The 20,102-nt window shown below is 47.8% G+C and overlaps 2 protein-coding genes across 5 annotated transcripts in view; one reads left to right on the forward strand and one right to left on the reverse strand.

Moving 5' to 3' along the window:
- Positions 1-20,102, forward strand: part of LOC120961686 (uncharacterized) — a 395,308-nt gene that overhangs the window by 262,833 nt on the left and 112,373 nt on the right. The window lies entirely within an intron of this gene.
- Positions 17,405-20,102, reverse strand: part of LOC120955772 (hornerin) — a 43,882-nt gene continuing 41,184 nt past the window's right edge. For all 3 annotated transcript variants that reach the window (XM_040376919.2, XM_040376909.2, XM_040376927.2), the window contains exons 7-8: positions 18,312-19,429; positions 17,405-17,918 (exon numbers count right to left, since the gene is read on the reverse strand). In XM_040376919.2, coding sequence (XP_040232853.2) covers positions 18,705-19,429 — 725 coding nt within the window. In that variant the 3' untranslated portion in view covers positions 17,405-17,918; positions 18,312-18,704. The remainder of the gene's footprint in view (positions 17,919-18,311; positions 19,430-20,102) is intronic.

Consider the following 20,102-nt stretch of genomic DNA (forward strand, 5'->3'; position numbering starts at 1 on the left):
CCACGCCATTGTTTCAATCGCAATCGACAAAAAAAGTGTATTTCATTTTCTCCACTCGCGGTGTGAATGTAGCGCCTAAAGGTATGCAAAGCTAAGCATTGCCATATTTTTCATTCATGCCGTGCGGGCGAGCGAACATTTTTTCGGGATATGCGACCAGCGCAAACGAAACAGAAGGATTAAAGTATGGCAATGAGCAGCATTGTTCGCATTCTGGGGGGGGAAGGGCTGTTTAGCCTGGTAAGATGGGTTAAGTTTTCTTTTTATGCGCCCATACAGAACGGGCAATCTTTAGGCAGGGAGCGCCTAAAAGTATGCACAAAGTAATTGAAGTTCATTTGCGTGCAGTGTTGTCTTGGCATTAGTAGTGATTAAGCACACAGTTTGCATACATTTAGGCGCATACTACGTGCTTGGCAGATTAAACGGTGTATTGCGCTCCAAATGAAAGTTTGTTCGTTTTGAATTGAAACAAAAAAAAAACCTGGAAAGGGTCATTGTCTGTAAAAAAAACAGATTTTCTGTTTATTTTTAAAATTATTTGTTCCCACAGTAAAATTATTGAAATCAATTTGGCAAAAAAAGCAAAAAAAAACACACTAACGAATACTGTGCAGCCCGTCTGTCTGCACTGTGAGCGCAAAAGCACAGCAAGATATCGGCTCTTGCCGGAGGGCTCGGAATCTCTTTCCGAAGAGGGTAAAACATTTTATGCAACATAATGCAATTAATCTTTTCCACCAGTTTTTAGAACAATTTGCGTTGTAGCGAGATACTTTCTTTTTTTATTGGATTTTACAATCCTCTTAGAGATGACTCACAGGCACAATGGTGTGGCGCGTTTGAAACATTTTTTTTTGCTTTTTCCCGTTGTTCTAGCTCGTTTTGTTTTGTTTTGCTCGTTAAATGGTGATTGATGGATCGTCGATCGGCAAGCTCAAAAGAAAAGTTCTTATAAAGTTCATCTTTCATCGCCAACGACCACTGTTTTCATTTTCATTACAAGCGCCTGATGCATAAGAATGAAACAAACGGACGAACAAAAAAAAGCGACTGTTTCCTTTCAGGACTCAGCCCTACTCAGGGAGCGATCTCTTGTGCGCCTAAATGTATGCAAACAGCCCCAGACGTTCGCCGCTTTGGGACGCTTCCGTACGCCGTGCTCGATTAAATATGTAATCGATGCAGCATCGCTGCTAGATCCATCCCGACTGTGTATCGTTCACTCCCTCGGGAGGGGGTGTGTGTGTGTGTTCTGCAAAACTACTAAACACCGTGCCGACGATGACGGTTCCCTAGCACGGCATCAGCCAGCCCGCTGGGGGGGGGGGCGAAAGGGCGACCGGTGCGACGCATTCGCAAACACACGCTGAATGATTCATCAAGCGCAAACTAGTCGCGGGCGCACGCGAACTGGGCACAAAGGCGACACGACAAGGCTCGTAAATAGATTACAACTCGCACAGTTGCCACACGGACACGCGGCACGCGGCGAAGTAAATTCAATTAGGATAAAATAATCAAGTACTGCAAAGCGGGAATGTTGCGCCGGGATAAAACAAACGACAAAACGCCACCGCATCCCGGGATGCAGGGCTGGCCGTACTTTCGCACTCCATCCACAACGCTCTAAGCCATTGCCGTGCGCAGTTCGTGTGCGTGTGTGTGTTTTAAGTCCTTTTTGCACATTGCAAAATGGGACAGAAAATGGTACGGAGCGATGGATGTGCGGGCAGGGGATAGCTTACGACTTCCGATAAGAAATCGCCCGCCCCCCAATCAATGAAGGTAGCCAAAGAAGGGCCACAACGATTTATGGTGTTGCTCGGCGATGAAGGTGTCGCGCCAGCGTCGAGAAGAAGCGTGAACGGTGTACACGGTTTTACGGCTTGAACACCGATCCATACACCGGAACGGACCACAAACACACACACACACACACACACACACACACACACACACACACACACACACACATCCCGCTGAGTGAAAGCGTAGCACACGGTTAGCACAAAACAGCTGCAGCACGTGTAGACGCGGTCGAACGGCGGGCCGGCAGCACATTTGTTCTGCGATGGAAGTTTTATGTTAATGCTGTCAGCAGAACAACAATTCTTCTGCAACCAGCTTCCAGTCTTCCAAAAAAAAAAAAAAAAAACAAAGGACACGAAGCGATGCCGTTACGTGCCGCTCGTGCTTCGTAATCCAGCTTCCTGGCTGGCGGACATCCACAATTTAGATAATGGCTATCGATGTCACCATTTTATTCCGTAAATCGACTACTAAAAACTCCACCCGAATCAATGAACCGTGAATGGTGGTGTTAGAAGGAGGGGGAGGGTGGAGGGGGGTGAGGTGGGCTGCCTTTCCGGGTGTCCCTTCACCGTGCCGGGTTTTTTTGCCGGTAAAGCGACACCGGAAGCGACCTGCTTCTTCCGTGACGCGCTTGCAGCAAACGGGGGTCCGCCGGTGGTCGTCGCCGGGCGTGTGGTAATATTTTTGCATAACAGCTTCGGGTGGATCGTGTTTTCGATTCTCTGAACCATCGTTTGGTGCCTTTGCTTATGTGTGTGTGTGTTTGACGTTCTAGCAAACGGAACCGACGCCGAGTGTTGGGAAAAAAGGGGTGGCTTTACTGCTTTTCGAAAGACGTGTAACATTTAGCATACAACCATGTAGCACACCGCACGCACACTGTCCGAACCGGGCACCGGAGCCCGGGTGAAGTCCTGTTGTTACGTATATGTTTGTGTGTGTGTGTTTCCCTCGTTTTGCATAACTATCATTAGGAGCTTCCGAATCCATTTGGAACATTTCTTTTTGCGTTTTCTGCACCAGCATGACCTGTTATCTTTGCAGCATGAAAGAGAAGTTTGGTTTGTGTACAAAAAAGGCACACACACCTCCACACACACACACACACACACTATGGAACTGTTACGTCAGATGGGGAATATATAGGTGTACGTTTCGGTTTTAATTACAGCAACACTCTGCTGCTCTGAAATGAAGCGCTTTGGTGCAGTAGTGCCCTTTTGCGATGAGAAACACGTTTTTAAAAATGGTTGCCTGCCGTGCTGGTTGCATACCTTTCGAGGCCTTTTTATGAGCACTACAAGCTATGATTTGATGCACCATGTATGCAAATAGCATTAACTACGTACGTACGGGTGCTTGATCTTTTCGAGCAGTTTGTTTTGAGCATAGTTAAAAAACAGGCGTTTGCTGTACGGATTGCATGCATGTAGGCGCTTTTTTTTCGTTGAACGTTGTGTGTTTACCTTTGATCTTTAATGTAGCAAAGTATGAGGTATGCAATGTAATGCAAACGCCTTACAATTGCTAGGTTTAGTAAAATGAGGCATAGGAGACGAACCTTTTTTATTTATCATTATTTTTTTTTTTTTTTGAAGAAATTCGCTTAATATTCTGGCTCCCTTGATTACTCTATTAACTAAGCTGCTTTTTAATCTTCTGATTAATTTGCACAGCCACTAAGAAGTACCGAACTCGTTGCGCGCACCATTGCATGCATTGGCATACTTTGAGGCAGCTGCAATTATCATCATTCCGCGTGATGGCAACATAAAAAAAGCAAAAATCGAGGAAAAAATTGATTGCGCTCAATCATGCGAGCGAGCAGACGAAGCATGTAAAAGCAGCAGCAGGAGAAGCGATAAATTGATGACTTCGCTTTTAGCACCGGCAACAGCACCGTAGTAAAACTAGCTTCCCCACCACAAACATCCACACACAAAAGCATCGAACGTTTACGGTGCAATCAAGATGAAAATGTATCTCCTTACTACGCTGTGTTCGCAGCGTGTGGGTGTGTGTGTGTGCAGTTTTTTTACCATCCTTTAATACTTCACCATTTGGTTCCGTCCATTTAGTGCCTTCCCTCCACCACCGGGCACAACACATCATCAGCCGCTGCAGCCGTGCAATCACACTGCGGTGCATTTTGTGGCACACACACACACGCACACACACACAAAAGAAAAGAAAAGAAAAAGGAAAAACTACCACTTTTCTCGCGTGCACCGTTCGCTTTACGATCGCTTTTCGACCGAGCGAAGCAGCGATGCTGATGCGACCTGACGCACACTAGCGACGCACTGGCACGCAATAGGGTTATAAAAAAAAAAGATGGAAGCGTCCCTCCCACCCCCCCATCCTTCCCTTTACAAGGTGTCCCGTTGTCCGAAGCGTTACAAAAAGAAAAGATCACACCAACAAAATGACTAAACTACGACAACGACCACGAACAACAACAAAAAAAAAGAAGAAGTAAAAACTACCCACCCGTGCCCCCCATTTCGCGCCGGGCGATAACGACGTACTCGTGTCCTCCCTACCGCCCCCCCCCCTGCAACGGTGTAAATGAGATCCGCTCGCTTCAATTTAATTCCATTTAATAGCTCTTTGCTGGGCGGGATGCATAACTTGCGGCGCATAACATAACAATCGCGCTTATCGTGGGCAGCCGTATGGAATGGCGGGTGCCCGCTTGCGGAAGGGCTTTTACTGTCGTTGGCGTGTGCGTGTATGTGTGTGGGAGGATGGGGAGGAATTTGTTGAAATGTGAAAAACCGTCTGGCTCGCGTTTAGATTGCGGTTCAGTTACATGGCACACGGTAGTTGCGGTTTTTTTTGTTTGCTTTTATTACACTTACCATACCATGAGGATAGGAATAACGCAGGACGGGTGTATAAGCAAGCAAGGGTACAAAAACTGCTTCGAACATCAATCCGGGGGGACGCGTGTGAGCCTTAAGTGTGTGTGTGTGTGTGTGTGAGTCCCAGCGTCCCGTGATCGGCCGTCGTCATTCGGTGCAATGGAATCGATTTAAAACTTTATCGTTCGTCGATCCGGCGCTGCATAAATTGAAACATGAAGCACTACGCAGATACAGAGAGAGAAAGAGAGAGAGAAAGAGAGAGAGAGAGAGAGAGAAGGAAGCGAAAAGAACAGCACAGCAATCGGGGTTCAATTTCGCGTGGGGACGGGCTGCAAAAAAGTTTGCTGCAGCTGGCACCCTTCGCTTCGAACCTGCTCGAACCAGGGCAAATGGGCAAATTCACAGTATTCACACTTTTCCGCAGTGAGTGCCAGCCTTTGCAGGTGCAGGAGCAGGAGGGCGCCGGTGATGCATCGGCGAGCAGACAGGAAGCGGCACAAATAAAGTGCAGCTAATTATTCTGCGACGGTTTTCGCCGCTGCTCGCCTTGCAACCGCACTCGGTGTAATTATTCAACACAACAGTGCAACAATAAACATTACACGCCCCACGGGGAGCGAGAGAGAGAGCAGGTGGAGGGGAGGGTAGATTGGGGTGGTAGTCGTACGGCAGCAAGAAGAATGTTTTGCGCTGTTTGCGGTTGATGTAGCGCTGCCAGTGATGCCAACGGGGAAACACGACACTGAAGTAAAGGTGAGGCGTGTTTTTTTTTTGGTCTGTTTTGAGGGGTGTTTTGTTTGTCCTAAACGGCGCAAACCATTATGCCGCTTGAAGCTGTCGGGCAACATTGATCAATAGCTCCGGTGCGACAGGGGCCCCATTGTTCTGGGAAAATGGAAATGCACCAGCCGCACGCAACAGGGCCGCACTGCGAGGGACGGTTTGTGGCGCGCGCCAAACGCAAATGGGCAAACGTAGCGGGCGGTAAATAATCACTTCACCAACAACAACAAAAAAACACCTCCGCCACCTTTCTTGTCGCAGGCATTCTGCGGTGCGTGATGGTTTGCCTGCTTAATTCTCTGCGTAGCATCTGCGCGTGCTAAGCTTAATCGTGTTCCGTCGCTTTGCTTATGATTTCTCTCAAGTTCTTTATCGGTACTGTCGTGCCTTTCCAGCCGAACACGCCTTGAATTTGGCTGAATATTCCTTTTAAAAACTGTAATACAACACAACATATACTACGACGTGTTTCATGCGACCAAGAAGTCGCAAACTCTTCTTGGCCGCAAGCTTCTTGGTCGCAATCTTTTTGGTCGCAAAAATCTTGGTCGCAAACTTCTTAGTCGCACACTTCTTGGTCATGCTGGTCTTAAGCAGGGCATCCATTGCAACAGAAGTGGAGCGTTTTCAGCTGCCCGGGATGGCCTTTTTGCCGGGCGTGCCCATTCTGCGGGCAGAAAAACCTGCGGGAAGCGAAGAAGTCGGTGCCTTTGCGAATCCTGAACCAGCTAATGTTTGTTGGGTTTTGGGTTAGCATAAAACTGTATATGTATTTTGCTATGTGATGCCAAAGCAAGCAAATTTTATGACAAAATGTAGCATCTTGTTGAAAAAATGAAACTAAAGCGATGAAAGTACATTTTGTGCAGAAATTGGTATAGCTTGAGGCGCATTTGGTAACCTTTACATGAGCTAGAAGAGTATGCAATTTGCACGATAGTTAAAACGTTTGGAAAAATGTATTTTGTTTTTGGCATGCGCTAACATTATCGCCTGAAGGTATGCAATATTTAAATAAAACCAATAATTTGAATATTTAATTAAAATGGCAACCAAATACGATGAATGTAATGAGCCCATGTGACACGACATAGTATAATTTTAGGCGTAAAAATTCTTAAGTACACATTTTCAAAAAATCCTCTACGCAAAAAAAAAAACACAAACAATTCGTACGTACAGTCTTCTTCAGTACCACTAATAGCATTAACAGCACTTATCAAAGATGTCCTTGAGAATAAACCTTAATCTCTGCGCACGTGTCAGCCCGCCCTCCACCGTGTACACCCAATCCTACGCCCATCGGTCACGGCAATGGTCCCAAAATGGGAAGAAAAACATAAAACCATTCCCGAACAAATGAATTGCACCAAATCAAAGGTTTTTTTTTACGTGTGTGTGTGTGTGTGTTTGTTTCCTACAACGGATCGAAAAGCCCGTACCGTTTGCAGTGTTTTTGTTCCTGGTAAAACCCCGCGCTGACTAGCATCTAGCGAATGTCCTTTTTTCTCGAAAACTAACAAAAAAAAAAAAGACATAAAGAACAAAGTGAACCGGACGGCTAGGAAAGGTAACGGACAGGAAGTGAAAGCAAAACATCTCGACCCAAAAACCCTACACGCATAATAATGGAAAATAAACATAACCTCCCATTACGGGCTACACCCCGGTGTGATCCTGCCCCCCCTCCCCCTCCTCCCCCCTCAAAAACACCCCACCCTTCCCCTCAAACGTACACCGTTGTGCACCTTTCGCCCCAGCCATCGGTCAATATTGGTCAACGGTTTTGGTCAGCGTTGTGCGTCAGTGAGCGCACGGTGAAGGCACAGGCTGCCCGCTGACGTTACTATTGTATCCGGTTCGAAGGACCAAAAAACGAGATCAGACAGGGAGCGTTTTTTCTTCTCTTTTTTTTTTGTGCTAGCCTCTGCTTCTTTTGTTGTTTGCGACTTTAGCCTGTCGTGTGTGAAAGTATCGGGTTCAAGTTTCAAAATTGATGGGGTTACCCGACAAAGCCCACACGCACATGCTGAAAACACGCACGTGTGTGTGCGTGTGCATCTAAAAAAATCCTAAAATTAACAGGAAACTCGATCCTCTAACCCATCCATTGGTCGCAGGGTTTTTCGTTCTCCCTCTCGTATAGGTATCCATGTGTGTGTGTGTGTGTGTGTGTGTGTGTGTGTGTGTGTGTGTGTGTGTGTGTGTGTGTGTGTGTGTGTGTGTCTGAGTGTGTGTGTGTTTTTTTTCACAAAACAGAAGAGAGAATGTCCACTTTTTTACCACTTCCAATTTCTTTTGTTTTCAGCGCGAGCGCCTCTTGCGCTTGTGTCCGCCACATGCGTCCCGGAAATACGTTTCGGCCACAGCAAGGGACGTTTCACGGGCACGAGCGATGTGACATCGATTTGCAAACAAAGCGCATTGTGGAACCGTCCAAAAAAAACAAAACGGAAGCACGAAAAGTGTACAGGAGAGACAAGTTCCCCCGATGGGACAGGTAAGCCGCACGGAAATGTCAAGCATATGATTGGAAAGCTTTCATTCACTGCGCGGAATGTTCAAGTAAAGTAAGAATCTGTTCCCTTTCTATGCTGTGCTTAACTGGGGTTTGTCGTCTACTTTTTTTTAATAGTTCTTCTCTTCGCTCACTATTCTTGTTCCATCATTGAGCAGCTCAACCGTCACTAGGGAGTGTGGAAATGGCTCGTTCCGGTACGATGGTGCTGGTGGTACGGCTAGATTTCAATCGATACCGGTCGGAATTTCGCTCCACCTGTCACGCTGTTCATCGATGATCCGTTCCAGCCGTACAGCTGTGTACGTGTGTGGCCATTGCATTGAAGTACTGTACGAACAAATGACCACTGAAAAAAAAACAAGAACGCTGGAAATAACTTCTTAAAGCGGTGTGTGTGTGTGTCCTGGGAACGGATCAAGCACAGTCGCTGCCTGCAGCCGCCACCAGTTGCTCTGTGTGTTGCAGCACACCCGTCGGCCGGTTCGCTCGGTTCCACAGCTTGTGGTGAGCGTTATTTTATTTGCCTGCCCGCCTGCTTTGGTTTTGATCGGCCCAACCATGGGGTCACCGATGGAAAGAGATTAAATTCCTGCAGCTGACCTGATGCCGAGTGCTGACAGAGAGAGAGAGAGAGGTGGAGAGAGAGAGAGGGTGAGAAAGGTCACAAAAGCGTCACCCAACCACAGCGGGCGCAATTCGGTCCGGGGACGAAGCGAAGAAGATGAAAATGGACTCAGCGGCTTTGGTCCTGTATTTTTTCCTCCGCCTACCCGCCCCCCTCGTTCCTACACAATTTTCCATCAAACCTTTTTTGCTTGTTTTTTGCACACAAACACACACACACACACTGGTGAAATTACAAAAAAGGGATAAAGGCTAGCAGCGAGAACGAGAGGCAAAGCATGTCCTGCCACCGGCAGATGATGAGGAAAAGACCTTTCCGCACTGGGAAGGAAGGGGGAACGAGAGGAAACAAAGCACAAAAGCAAGGTGCGTTACGCTGACTTCTGCTCTCCCCCCCCCCCTCCCTCCCCTGCACCTCACCGGCGCATCGACTTGTCCTACTTTGTGGCCAAAGGACAAGACGCAAGGCACGCACGGTAGGCCGGTTTTCGGGGGGGGGGGGAAGCTTGTTTCAGAACTTTTAACCTTCGACCGAATCTCCATTTTTGGTTTTGTCCACCCGCGTTTTACCTTTCCAGGCGTGCGTGTCGTTTGTGTGTCCTGCTCAACCCTCCCTTCTCCCCTCCCCATGTTTCCACCTTTTCCTTCGCAAGGCTTTACAGCCGCCTTGCTGCAGGTAGAAAGCTGCCCAGCAGCCCAGTAAAACTGTCGACTGGCCCATTCCGGGATGGGTTGCACCATCTTTCCCCCACCTCAGCCACCACCTATCACCCCCCCCCCTCCCTTTCGTCCCGCTAGCTTCAAGAAAACTCATTTCAAAAACATAATGCTTTTGGCAATAAGTTTTCCCTCCCTCACGGGCGTCCTTGGAAGTCCGTTATCGCTCGGGCTCGGCTCGGGAAGCTACTTCACAGCAACCAGGCGGACATTGGCAAAACATTGTTGCTTTTTGGTTTTGGTTTTTTTTTTTTGTTTTAGACGGCAAAAGCAAAACCATTCCGTTGCTCGATTCCAAAATTAATCACTTATCTGCCGATGCCATGGACCGCGGAGACCTCGAGCTGCAAAATTGTAATTATTTCACGCGCTTCAGAGTCACAAGAAGCCACAGGCAAGCAGAGGAAAATGCGTCCCCCCCCCCCTTGTCCTGGAGTCCAGGTCCCGGGTTCAGCGTAGCGTAGAATCAACACTGGAGCATCACTGCCCCGGAAACCCGGCACGTAAGCGGATTGCACCACCCCCACTGGACGAGAAAAAAGGCGATTCGTTTTGGGGGGCAGGTTCGTTGCTTGCTTTGTTTTTTTTTATTATTCTTTTCACTCTCTACCTTTATTTGGCCGCACCACACATGCACTGCGCACATGAACGGTGACGCGGTGGTGTTATTTATTTTAGATTTTCAATTTTCGTTTGCACTAAACTGCTCTCAGCGACCGCGTTGAAGGCGAAGGAAATGTGTGAGCCAATCCGGTCCCCTGGTTTTTTTTTGCTCTATCCCGAGGCGATGGTGGTTTTATAACCTATTTGGATGGTTTATTGAAGTGGACAGGAGATAGCAAACCACCTGTCCCAGCACGCGCCTGACGGGGGTCCTGCTCACCAGCAGGGAAAAAGGGAAATCGCGTTTGAAAGTTTCGCTGGCCGTTCCCGGCATTACGTAATGGAAGATATGCTCAAAAAGGGTAAAAGGCTAAAGCAAACAGTTGACAGTGAAACAGCAAACAGGCAATTTATGCGATTTTTAAAATCGATTTGTTTTATGTCATTAAATAGTTCTGTAATAAAATATTTATTTATGAACTCGAATGTCTCGAATATTGCCGTTACGTAATCTATGGATGTCTGCTACCACCCTGGGCACTCTTTGTAGGAAACATCGAACTTAAAATGGACGAGCTTAAAAGTTTGTTCGAGCAGCTCGCAAGCCATGTTCTTTAAAAATGTCATTGCGTTGAAACTAGAGATGGGTTCTGCGGATCTCACCCACGGTTTTGCTCGGATCTCGACTCCAGAGCTCCGCCAGAATCGTTCGGAATCGTCCAGAATCATATGGAAAGGAAAAACCAAACGCAAACTCTAAAATTTTACGAACCAAGACGCTGTGCGTAGCTTTCATACAATAAGGATCATTGAAGTCCAGAAGTAGAAGTAGCTATGGCCAGCAAGAACATAGTTTAGTTTAGTTTAGTTTAGTTTATTAATCGATGGACTATGAAGCCCTCTCAAGTCAAAATTTGTTTACAATAGACATTAGATAACGAACAGAACATTTATATATTGTTATTGTGGGACGCATTCCGAACACTTAAAAGTGAAGTCAGTTCCGTTATCGTCATTCCAGGCTCATAGATATCGGCAGCTGAATTTCATAGACGGCACATACAAAGACTCAGTGACTGCCAGCATTGGCCGGCGACGGAGTATTCTGGCAGGAACATAGAGGTGAACCCTTGAAAGCAGCTTGGGGCAGTCGATGGTTCCGTTTAAGATTCCGGTGATAAACGAAAGCGGCGTGCTCAGCACGTTCGGTGAGGGGCGGGATCCCCAGCAGCAAACACCTAGTCCTGCAGTCGAGCCGACGCGGCCAATCACGAAGGGCGAAGCGCGTTGCCTAGAGTAGATGCTGGCCACCAAACAATGCTAGCGTATTCCAGCAGTGGTCTGATAAGTGCGCAGTACAGTGCCTTGAAACGCATAGGATCACGAAGCTCGCGCGTCATGGTTATGACCAAGCCAAGTAGCCGATTGCCACTAGCGACTACTTGGTCCATCTGTTCTTCGAAGGAGAGGTTAGCGTCTAGGAAGACTCCTAGATCCTTTACACAGTTCACTCTTTGGAGGTTCTGACCATCAAGCGTATAATTAAACAGTGCTGGAGCTCTTGAACGGCTGAATGGTGCATAGATGAGGAGCTCGAACACTTTGGCGCAGGCAGCTAAAGAGGTAATACCTCGATAGTTCACTGCTTCGTTTTTGCTGCCCTTTTTGTGGCTGGGTGTTAGCCATGAGACCTTCCACAGAGATGGAAAGGTTCCTGTGTGCAGAGATTCGTTCAGAATCTTAGTTAAAACAGGAGCTACCGATACGGCACAACGCTTGAGAATTGTCGCTGGGATACCATCTGGCCCCTCGGAGTATGACGACTTGAGATGCCCGTTTTTTTAGGACACATAATTAACCTATAAAACAGGTATAAATGATGCGAGATTATTGCCTTGTAGCACGCCGGAAGTACTGTTCGACATCGTGTGGCTATGTTAGCTCTTTTCATGCAAAAATCGAACCTCTAATGGAAATGTTGTTAAAGTCTTGAGACGACTTGAGAGCTACTACTGTATTCATAATAGTAGCAGTTTAGTACGAAGCGGATCCATTTTGGCAGAGGTACGCATCACGCAACGGCGTAGACAGTGAAATACATATAAAACGTGTCTTCTCACATTCACTCATATCGGCCGACTACGATTCCAATTGGATTGAACCTTCGAAACTGGGTCCGAAATGTGTAGAAGCCGTTCGAACGCAGTTCCATTTTTTTTTTTTTTTTTGGGGATTTTTGCTCATCTCTAGTTGAGCTGAAGTTCGTCTTACAGACATGTCACCAGATGGCTACCCACAGTCAGCTCTCTTTGAAACTCTCTGCCCTATGGAAGAAACAGTTGGAAGTTTGATAAGCTGCTTCTTCCATTACCGATTGCCGCTCGGACAATTACGCCAAGTGAGCAGAACTTCAATTTCGAATTTAAAAATTGCAGATTTGATTGATTTTGCTGAGTTGGAAGATACTTAGTACAGACAATTCGCAGAATTGAATGAGAAATGAGAATTGACTGCAAATTGGAGTCAGCTTTTGCTTACATCTAACAACGACTCACCAATTGTGTTGAATCATTCACCATAAACACTTCCTTGATAGAATGTAATAACAACAGCACGGGGTGCCAGTGCCAGTAAACAGTGAAAATAAGACGTTAACACTAAAAAGCCTTCATTGTTTTGTGACTGTGAGTGGAAGAAACAATACTAAAAACTTCCGCAAACAGCAAAACTTGGAATTCCACACCACTCACCAAATGGGACATTTTGGTCCTTCGAACCGGATCGTGCTCGGACCCAGCACGCCGCAGATGGGATGCTTCACCGGCGAATCCTTTTTCCCGCTTGCCCGCACACTGGTGCGAAAGTACATTCATTAGCTCATTCTCTTTAAAGCACACACTCGAACGGGCAGGCGTACGCGCGTTACAGGAAAGCATCTTTAAGCGCCCGGCGGATAATGCGCCCCTTGCGCCGTTTCTGCTAACCCGTTGTGCTGCTGTGCCTGCTTTCTTTCTTTCCCCATCCCGGGAACGATATCATCTGGTCGGAAAAAAAGGATGGGGCGAACCGCAAGGACACGGTTATGGCAATGACTACAGATTACGGGGTTTACAGCTGCGTACGCGCCCGCACCGAGCAGCTGCCCGCGGGGAAATTAAGTCGCGAGTGTTCGGTACACACCGACAGCCAGCTTTATCCTGTGTCGTGCGGCCATGTTGGGTTGTGCGATGCTTATTCTAGACACTTGCAGGGGGGAGGGGGAGGGGGGAGAAGGGAAAATCATGCGCTCCCGCGAGGTACGAACACAACAACAACTACAGCTGAATGAAATGAAGAATGCCATTTGACGCAAGCTTCTGCTTCTGTTGCTGTTTTCCCTTCTGCCCTCGTCTTTTCCCCCTTACTCGTCTCCAGATAACTTTCGCGAAGTGGCTTCGCGCAAGCATTAGAAGTAGCGCTTGATCGTAGCTCGAATTTAACCACTTCCGGGCGGGAGACACTCTCCCGCGACAGAGCCAGCCCGCGAGTCCCGGCTGGCAAGGATGCTGGCGAGAACGCTCTAATGAGCCCCCGGGGCAAGGAGCAGAGCACAATCCATCTGGCAGTAAGGACAAAGGCAAAGCTCCGAAAAGCGAAGCCAAAGATGGTCCCACTGCAAAGGCGGGCTTATCCTCCCGAACGGGGGAGAATAGGCCTCCCGGGTCGAGCGCAGCATCTTGTCCGGCGGCAGGAGGGCGAAACAGTAGTTTCCTGTCAGCTTACTCCCTCCCGCTGGAAGCCCCCGGGAGCGGAAAACTTTTCTCCGCTCCCCTTCCACCCCGTGCCCGGTGCCACCTGACGGACGGATTTGTTTTGTCCCCGCGAACTCGCTCCCTTCCCTTTAGCGTAGTTTCGTGCTTTTCGGTGCATGTTTTGATTTCGCCGTATTTGCTTGAAGAGATTTACGATCCACAATGTGACTGTGTGTGTGTGTACTGTATAGCAAATACATTGAAAGTACGTTTTTCATTCGTCGCCGCCCGCAGCATAACTTTACAAACTGTGCGAAAAAATCGACAATGGTTTTCGGGGATTTGTTTCATATTCGTTTTGAATTTCCACGCTTCCCACCCAAAACTGGGTGATTGCTTTCGCCCGTGCCCATTGAAATAGGAAAGTAATAAAAAGTGGTGGCATCAGCAGCAGCTTTTGTTCCACTTTTCTTCCTTCTCTTCCGCTGGTAGGGTCGGCTCGGTCAATAAAATGGGATTTCCGTTCCGTGATTTTTTTGTTGTTGTGCTCCCCATCTCTAGCACAGCTGGCACACAGCTGGTGCGTGTGCGTGTGTGTGTGTGTGTGTGTACATTCTACTGTTCGTGGTATAAAAATGCGTGCTTTATGCTGCCCAAGAAACGGGAAGCTGACAAACAAACAAACAAACAAACGCAGTGGGCAAACAGGGACAGCCCGCAAGAACGAGCGGCAGCATCAACCAAAAAAAATCGCCTTGCGGAAAAGCGCGTAAATTGGCGTAAAGCGCGTCTGCTCCCCCCCCCCCCCCCCCCCCCCCGGGGACGGCGGAGCAGCAAACGGAACGCACCGTCACGCGAGCCAACCCTGCAGCACCGTTCGAAAATGGTGCGATACTGCGTGAACGGTCGAAACGGTTCCAGGTTCCGGTTCGGGCTGGTCGGGCCAAGGAGCGAATGGGTCGGCCGAACGCACACAAAAAAGCTCCGAAGCTGCCGCGAGCGAACGAGATCGGTCACACTCTGGGAGAGCAAGCTGGGACGCTGGGATTTTCCGCCCGATTTCACCCCAGCGAGATGAGCGAGCCCGTGTACGGTGTTGCGTTTTCGTCGAGTCTGGTGCCATCGGCAGGGGCCGTTTAGCTGGGACACAAACCAGCTGCAGGTGAGCGCAAGGATATTAGGGATGTTCGGTGGGGTGATGTTGCGGTACCCACCGGTAGAGGGCGCGCTGTTTCGCTCAAGGATGCTCTGCCGCAAAGGATAGCGTTACTGTTATACTGGTGGGGAATTTAGTCGGGGCACTGTGAAACGTTTCAAAAAGGATTTACAGGAAGGAGGACATTTTCTCCTGTTGCTCCTTTTTTAGTACAAGAGGTGAATTGCTGTCCAGGTTTACGTCGATTCCAATATCAATAAACATGCAAATAAATATAAAAGGTAATGAAAAGGTACTTGTCGCAAGTTCAAAATAATTTCCTCATCTTTAGTGGAATCAATATCCGTTTAAGTACCAGTAAGAAGAACCGGATCTGTTCCAGGATCGGTATGAGGTCAGTAGCAGTTCCTGTACCGGTACGGGCTCGAGATTAGTTCTCAAACCAATGCTTATTAAGAACCATTCTCAGATCTGATGGGTACAAAGCCAATCCTAGGGCAGTTATTAGATCCGAATTAGATCCTGTACCGGTATGGGCTGCCGGTTCAGAATAAAAAAATAAGAGACAAGAATTTATATTGAATTTTTTTTTTTTTTTTTTTGAGGACATAATGGGATCAGGATTGATATTATGGTATTATGAGATATGAGATTATGATCTGTGCCAGGATCGATATGAGTCCAGTATCGGTTCCAGTTCCTATATGCATTACAGGATCTATCCAGGACCTATATTGCTTCAGGAGACGTTTCAGAAGTGATATGAGTTCAACAACTGGATCAGTTCCAGGATCAATAGAGATTCAGAATCAGTTTTTCGGATCGGTTCCAAACCCCATACAGGTCCAATATCAGTTCTTTTACTGTTATGTGATGCAGATCACTTTCAGATACCATTTCCAGCACTGATATGAGATCACTGCCAGTACTATAACTACTTCTATTTGACATAACGTCCTACGTGGACATGCCGGCCTATACAGGCTTTCGAGACTTAATTCATAACCACGTAGCCGAATAGTGAAATCCTTGCTACGGGGCGACGGTCCATTCTAGGCTTGAACCCATGACGGGTATGTTATTGAGTCGTCCGAGTTGACGACTGTACCACGGGACCGCCAGTACTACAAAGGGATCAAGAGTCAACATACAAGCGTTCCGATGCTTGAAGAGCAATTTACCAACGGTCGTTTTGAGCTACGCTCACAAAATAAACCCTAATTCAACCATTTCAAGCGAATGAAGCCAATAGGCTCAAGCTAGTAGGCTCTAAATAGATAAGTTACAACCCACTAACAATGTTGAAACCATCAAAAGTAGGGAGGCTCGCGCCGGTTTGTTTGGCATGTTCTTATTTTCCACAAAGTCTTTACATGTAAAGTTCTACATCAGTTCTGAACCCGAACTGACTCACTACTGATATGGATTCAATACTAGTTCCTGCAGCATATCCGAATCAGTTCCCGGATCAATATGGGTGCAGGATCAGTACCAATGAAGCGGTAAGAAGTCAGGTTCTGATCGAGATTCAGCATGGGTTGCGGAGCAATCCCAAGAACATTTTGGGTATATGATCGGATTCTTGACATATATAGGCTGGGGATTAGTGCAAAGCCTGGAATGGGGTCAGGATCAGATCAGTAGGAAAATAAGAAACAAAATTGATATGGATTCATTATTAGGTGTAAGTAAATCGGCGATTAGTCATTAGTTGGTAAACTGGATTAAATTTCAAAGCTTCGCTTTCTCATGTACTCCTCGGAGTTAAGGTTCACCTGGAAATTACATTACGTCACAGGAATCGCATCCAAGATGCATGCAAAATACGTCCTATTTTTGCAGAAGCTACACTTTTTAACCAAAGTTGATCAATCCACGCTTTATACGAACTTCTTTTACCTATCGTTCGCAAAGCTTTATCACATGCTGTCTGAAGTTTAAGAGACGCTTTACTGTGCTTTAAGTTCCGCTTCTTCTTGTCTGTCATGTTGTATCTTCTAGCTGAAATTCTTGCTTTCATTGCTATCAAATCATTAAGGAATCCTTGCTGAAGCTTAAGAATTGATTTACTCTCACTGAAGATTGTGCTTTAAGTGAAGCTTTTAAGGCCATACTTTCCATTCAGAAATGAGCTTAATTTTGAAAACAAATTGAAAATTCACTTATCACTTATACTTAAGCATTATTCAGCATTACAAGAGCTTTGCAGGCAGCTTAGTGATATGACGTTTTGAATTGAGCCTGTTTGGCAAGCTTAAGGTAAAATGTTGCACACTTTAATTGAAACAATATTGGCTGCAAGTTAAACTTTTTCTCAGTTGAATGCAACATGATAAATAATTATAGCATCTTACTGTTACTAGATTGATTCTGAGCAAATTTGAGCCACTGAAATCAAAGTCGACATTCGGATTTAGTAGGCTCGTTTCTAGAGTGAAGCATGTTATAAAATGTCAGTGAGTAGTCTCCTATAAAAAACAACGGCCTTTTTATACTTACCGTCCGTCTCGCTCTACGCAGAAAAAACAGCGCCATTTCAACTTCTTTCGAACAAACAAAAAAGGACACAAACACGACCTTGTTTCGCTTTCAGAAGATTACAAATTAGTTGAATACTTTATTTGTGTCGCCAGCACCGTTCGCAAACATAAAATGCGACGGCGAATAAATACAGCAGAACACCGGGCCACCCACACGTCCCCGTGCCCACCGTAACCGTGGGAGGGAAGGGACGCCCCGGGGGCAGCCCTGCTGGACCCTCTTACCAATGAAATTAACGAATAAAATCTTACATACGAGTACGAAGTAGTTCTACAGGCTAGCATGGTGGTGTTGTTGCTTTGTATGGGTGTGTGTGTGTGTCTGTGTGTGGCCCCTCCAGATAGGCCGTAATCGTTGATTCATCCTCCTTCATCCGGGGATCGATTGGAGCTCTCTGTTTTGTTGAGTATTAAGTACAATTTGAGCAATGGTTCAACATTTTGTTTTGGAGGATTTACACTGGATGGAACGTATTGCGGGACACTGGGCTGATCGATATCCACCATGTGGGAGCGCTGCGCAGTGTGCTTAGCCGACGACGATCTTGCTGTAGTCGGAATCTGAAAAGGTAGAGAGAGAGAGATAAAGCGCGCGCAAGAGAATGCGAGAGAGATAGAGGCACACTGATTAGAACAGTTGTGTGAGGACTCGGGCCATGAGGCCACCGCTAAGGCTCGCTATGGAGCGTAGCGCTACGAGTGATTAGCGACGAAACGGAGTAGGAACGCCTGAGTTAGTGACAGCGCAGTAGTAGCTAGACAGACATGCGTGAAGTTGAGAAAACGTGCGAGTTACGAGGTGACTACAGTACGGGGCAAGGTGTACGAGTGGTGGTGTACGGGCTGTCCAGGCGTCGCCGGTAGTAGTGAGCGAGTAGTAGTAGTAGTAGTAGTAGTAGTGTGTCAGAGACAGTTGTTTGTTTTTAGTACGGTTGCTACAGTCATGCGAATTACCTGAGTATCGACGAAATCGGTCGCTTGCGCACGGTTAAGGCACAAGCGCTAGAAGCAAAACAAAAACACCCACACGCACACACACACACATACACATACACAAACGTAAACGCTACGATATTCTTACTACTGGGTCTAATGTGTCTTTTCTAGATGCTAGAGAACGCGTGACTAAAGGGTTACGAGATGGCGTGCTGGCGTGGCACCGTGAACGTGTGCTGAGCACCGAGGCGCACGCATACATCGCGCGCTTATCTTCATATGCATGGGTGTGTGTGTGTACGTGCGCGTCTTTGCATCTACCGTGTTGCGTTTATCAGTCGTCTCTGCGTGTGTTGCGAAATTGGAATTGGCACTCGCGCCATTGCGTTGCGTCTGTGCGTCGCCTGCTGTCTACGTATTGGTGGTGGTGGTGGTGGTGGCTGCCGGGCGGTTGCTGCCACCGTCGGTCAGCGTGGTCGTGTCGGTCGTCTCGTCCGCGCGTCGCTTGTGGTGCTGCCGGGTGGCCGGGTCCGCGATCTCGTACGCCAGCGACTTCTGCAGCTCGATCCCGTTGCCGAGCTGCTTGGTGAGGTCGCGCAGCTCGGCGGAGGAGACGTGCTTGGGCGGCAGCAGCTCGTACGACACACCGCTCGCACTGTGGCCGAGCTCCGCCCACGGCGCCTTCGACCGGGGACTCGGCAGCCCCTCGTCCTGGTGGTGGTGCTTCGCCTCCCCGCCGTGCTTCAGCGCCATCGAGCGGTAGATGTCGTACGAGCTGGGCAGGCCCGGCTCGCTCGACTCGACGTGCAGCTTCGAGTAGCCGGACGGCGCCCCGAACGAGGTAGTGATCGAGTGCGAGTGCGTCACGGAATCGATCGGACCGGCGGCCGGCACACCGTACACGGACGGCGGCAGGTAGCCGGCACCCTTGATCGGCTTGAACGGTGGCGGGTTCGAGTCGGACGGGATCTCGTACTGAGCGATGACCTTCTTCGGGAAGCCGTCCGCGTGGTGCGGTATCTTCTGGTTCAGTATCTGCCGCAGCACGTCCGACGCTTCGACCACGTTCGCGTGCCCCTTGCCGTACCCGGTCGGGTAGTGGTCGTGATGGTCCGGCTCGTGATGATGCGCCGACACTGTGGGGAAGGGAGGGTGAACCAACGGGGAAGATGTGGAAATAACAGCGGGATAGTGGTTGTGGATGAGCATCAGTGTACGGCTCGTGAAGGGGCCATCTCCGGCGATGTCTCGATCGGTGACGTGACGCACGCGGAAGAACTGCTACGATGTCTTCGAATGTTTGTTCCAAAGTTTGTAGGTTTTTTTTTTTTTCTTCAGAAATTTAGTCTTCGTTCGTACGGGAAGTTTGTGATTGGTCCAAAGTCTAAGGTTTGAGTTTAGGGGCATATTTCAAAGGGATTTGCAGTGTTTCTGATACTGGGAAACACCCTGAAATCCGTCACCGTCAACTCAACGCATTCCAGACATTCAACTCACCATGTAAACATCTCGAAAAGTTGCAAAATCTTACTAAGATCTTTCAATGATATCTTTCAGTTGAGCGTGAAACAACTTATTGCAAAGGAAACATGTCATTAGAAGCTTCCCAAAATGTAATATCCCAAGCTCGACAGACGCCCACAGAAAAAAAACTAATTCTTTTCCGAAGATCCAACATGCTCCAACGAGGATGTTCGATGTGAACAATGAACCACGCTACACGCAGCAACGAGACCTCCCTTTGCACGTGTAGCTAGCGCTAGCAGCAAACTTGTGCTGGAACAAGTACGAGCCGTTTGCTGCTGCATC

This window comes from Anopheles coluzzii, chromosome X, assembly GCF_943734685.1.
Source record: "Anopheles coluzzii chromosome X, AcolN3, whole genome shotgun sequence".
In the NCBI taxonomy this organism is placed as follows: Eukaryota; Metazoa; Arthropoda; class Insecta; order Diptera; family Culicidae; genus Anopheles; species Anopheles coluzzii.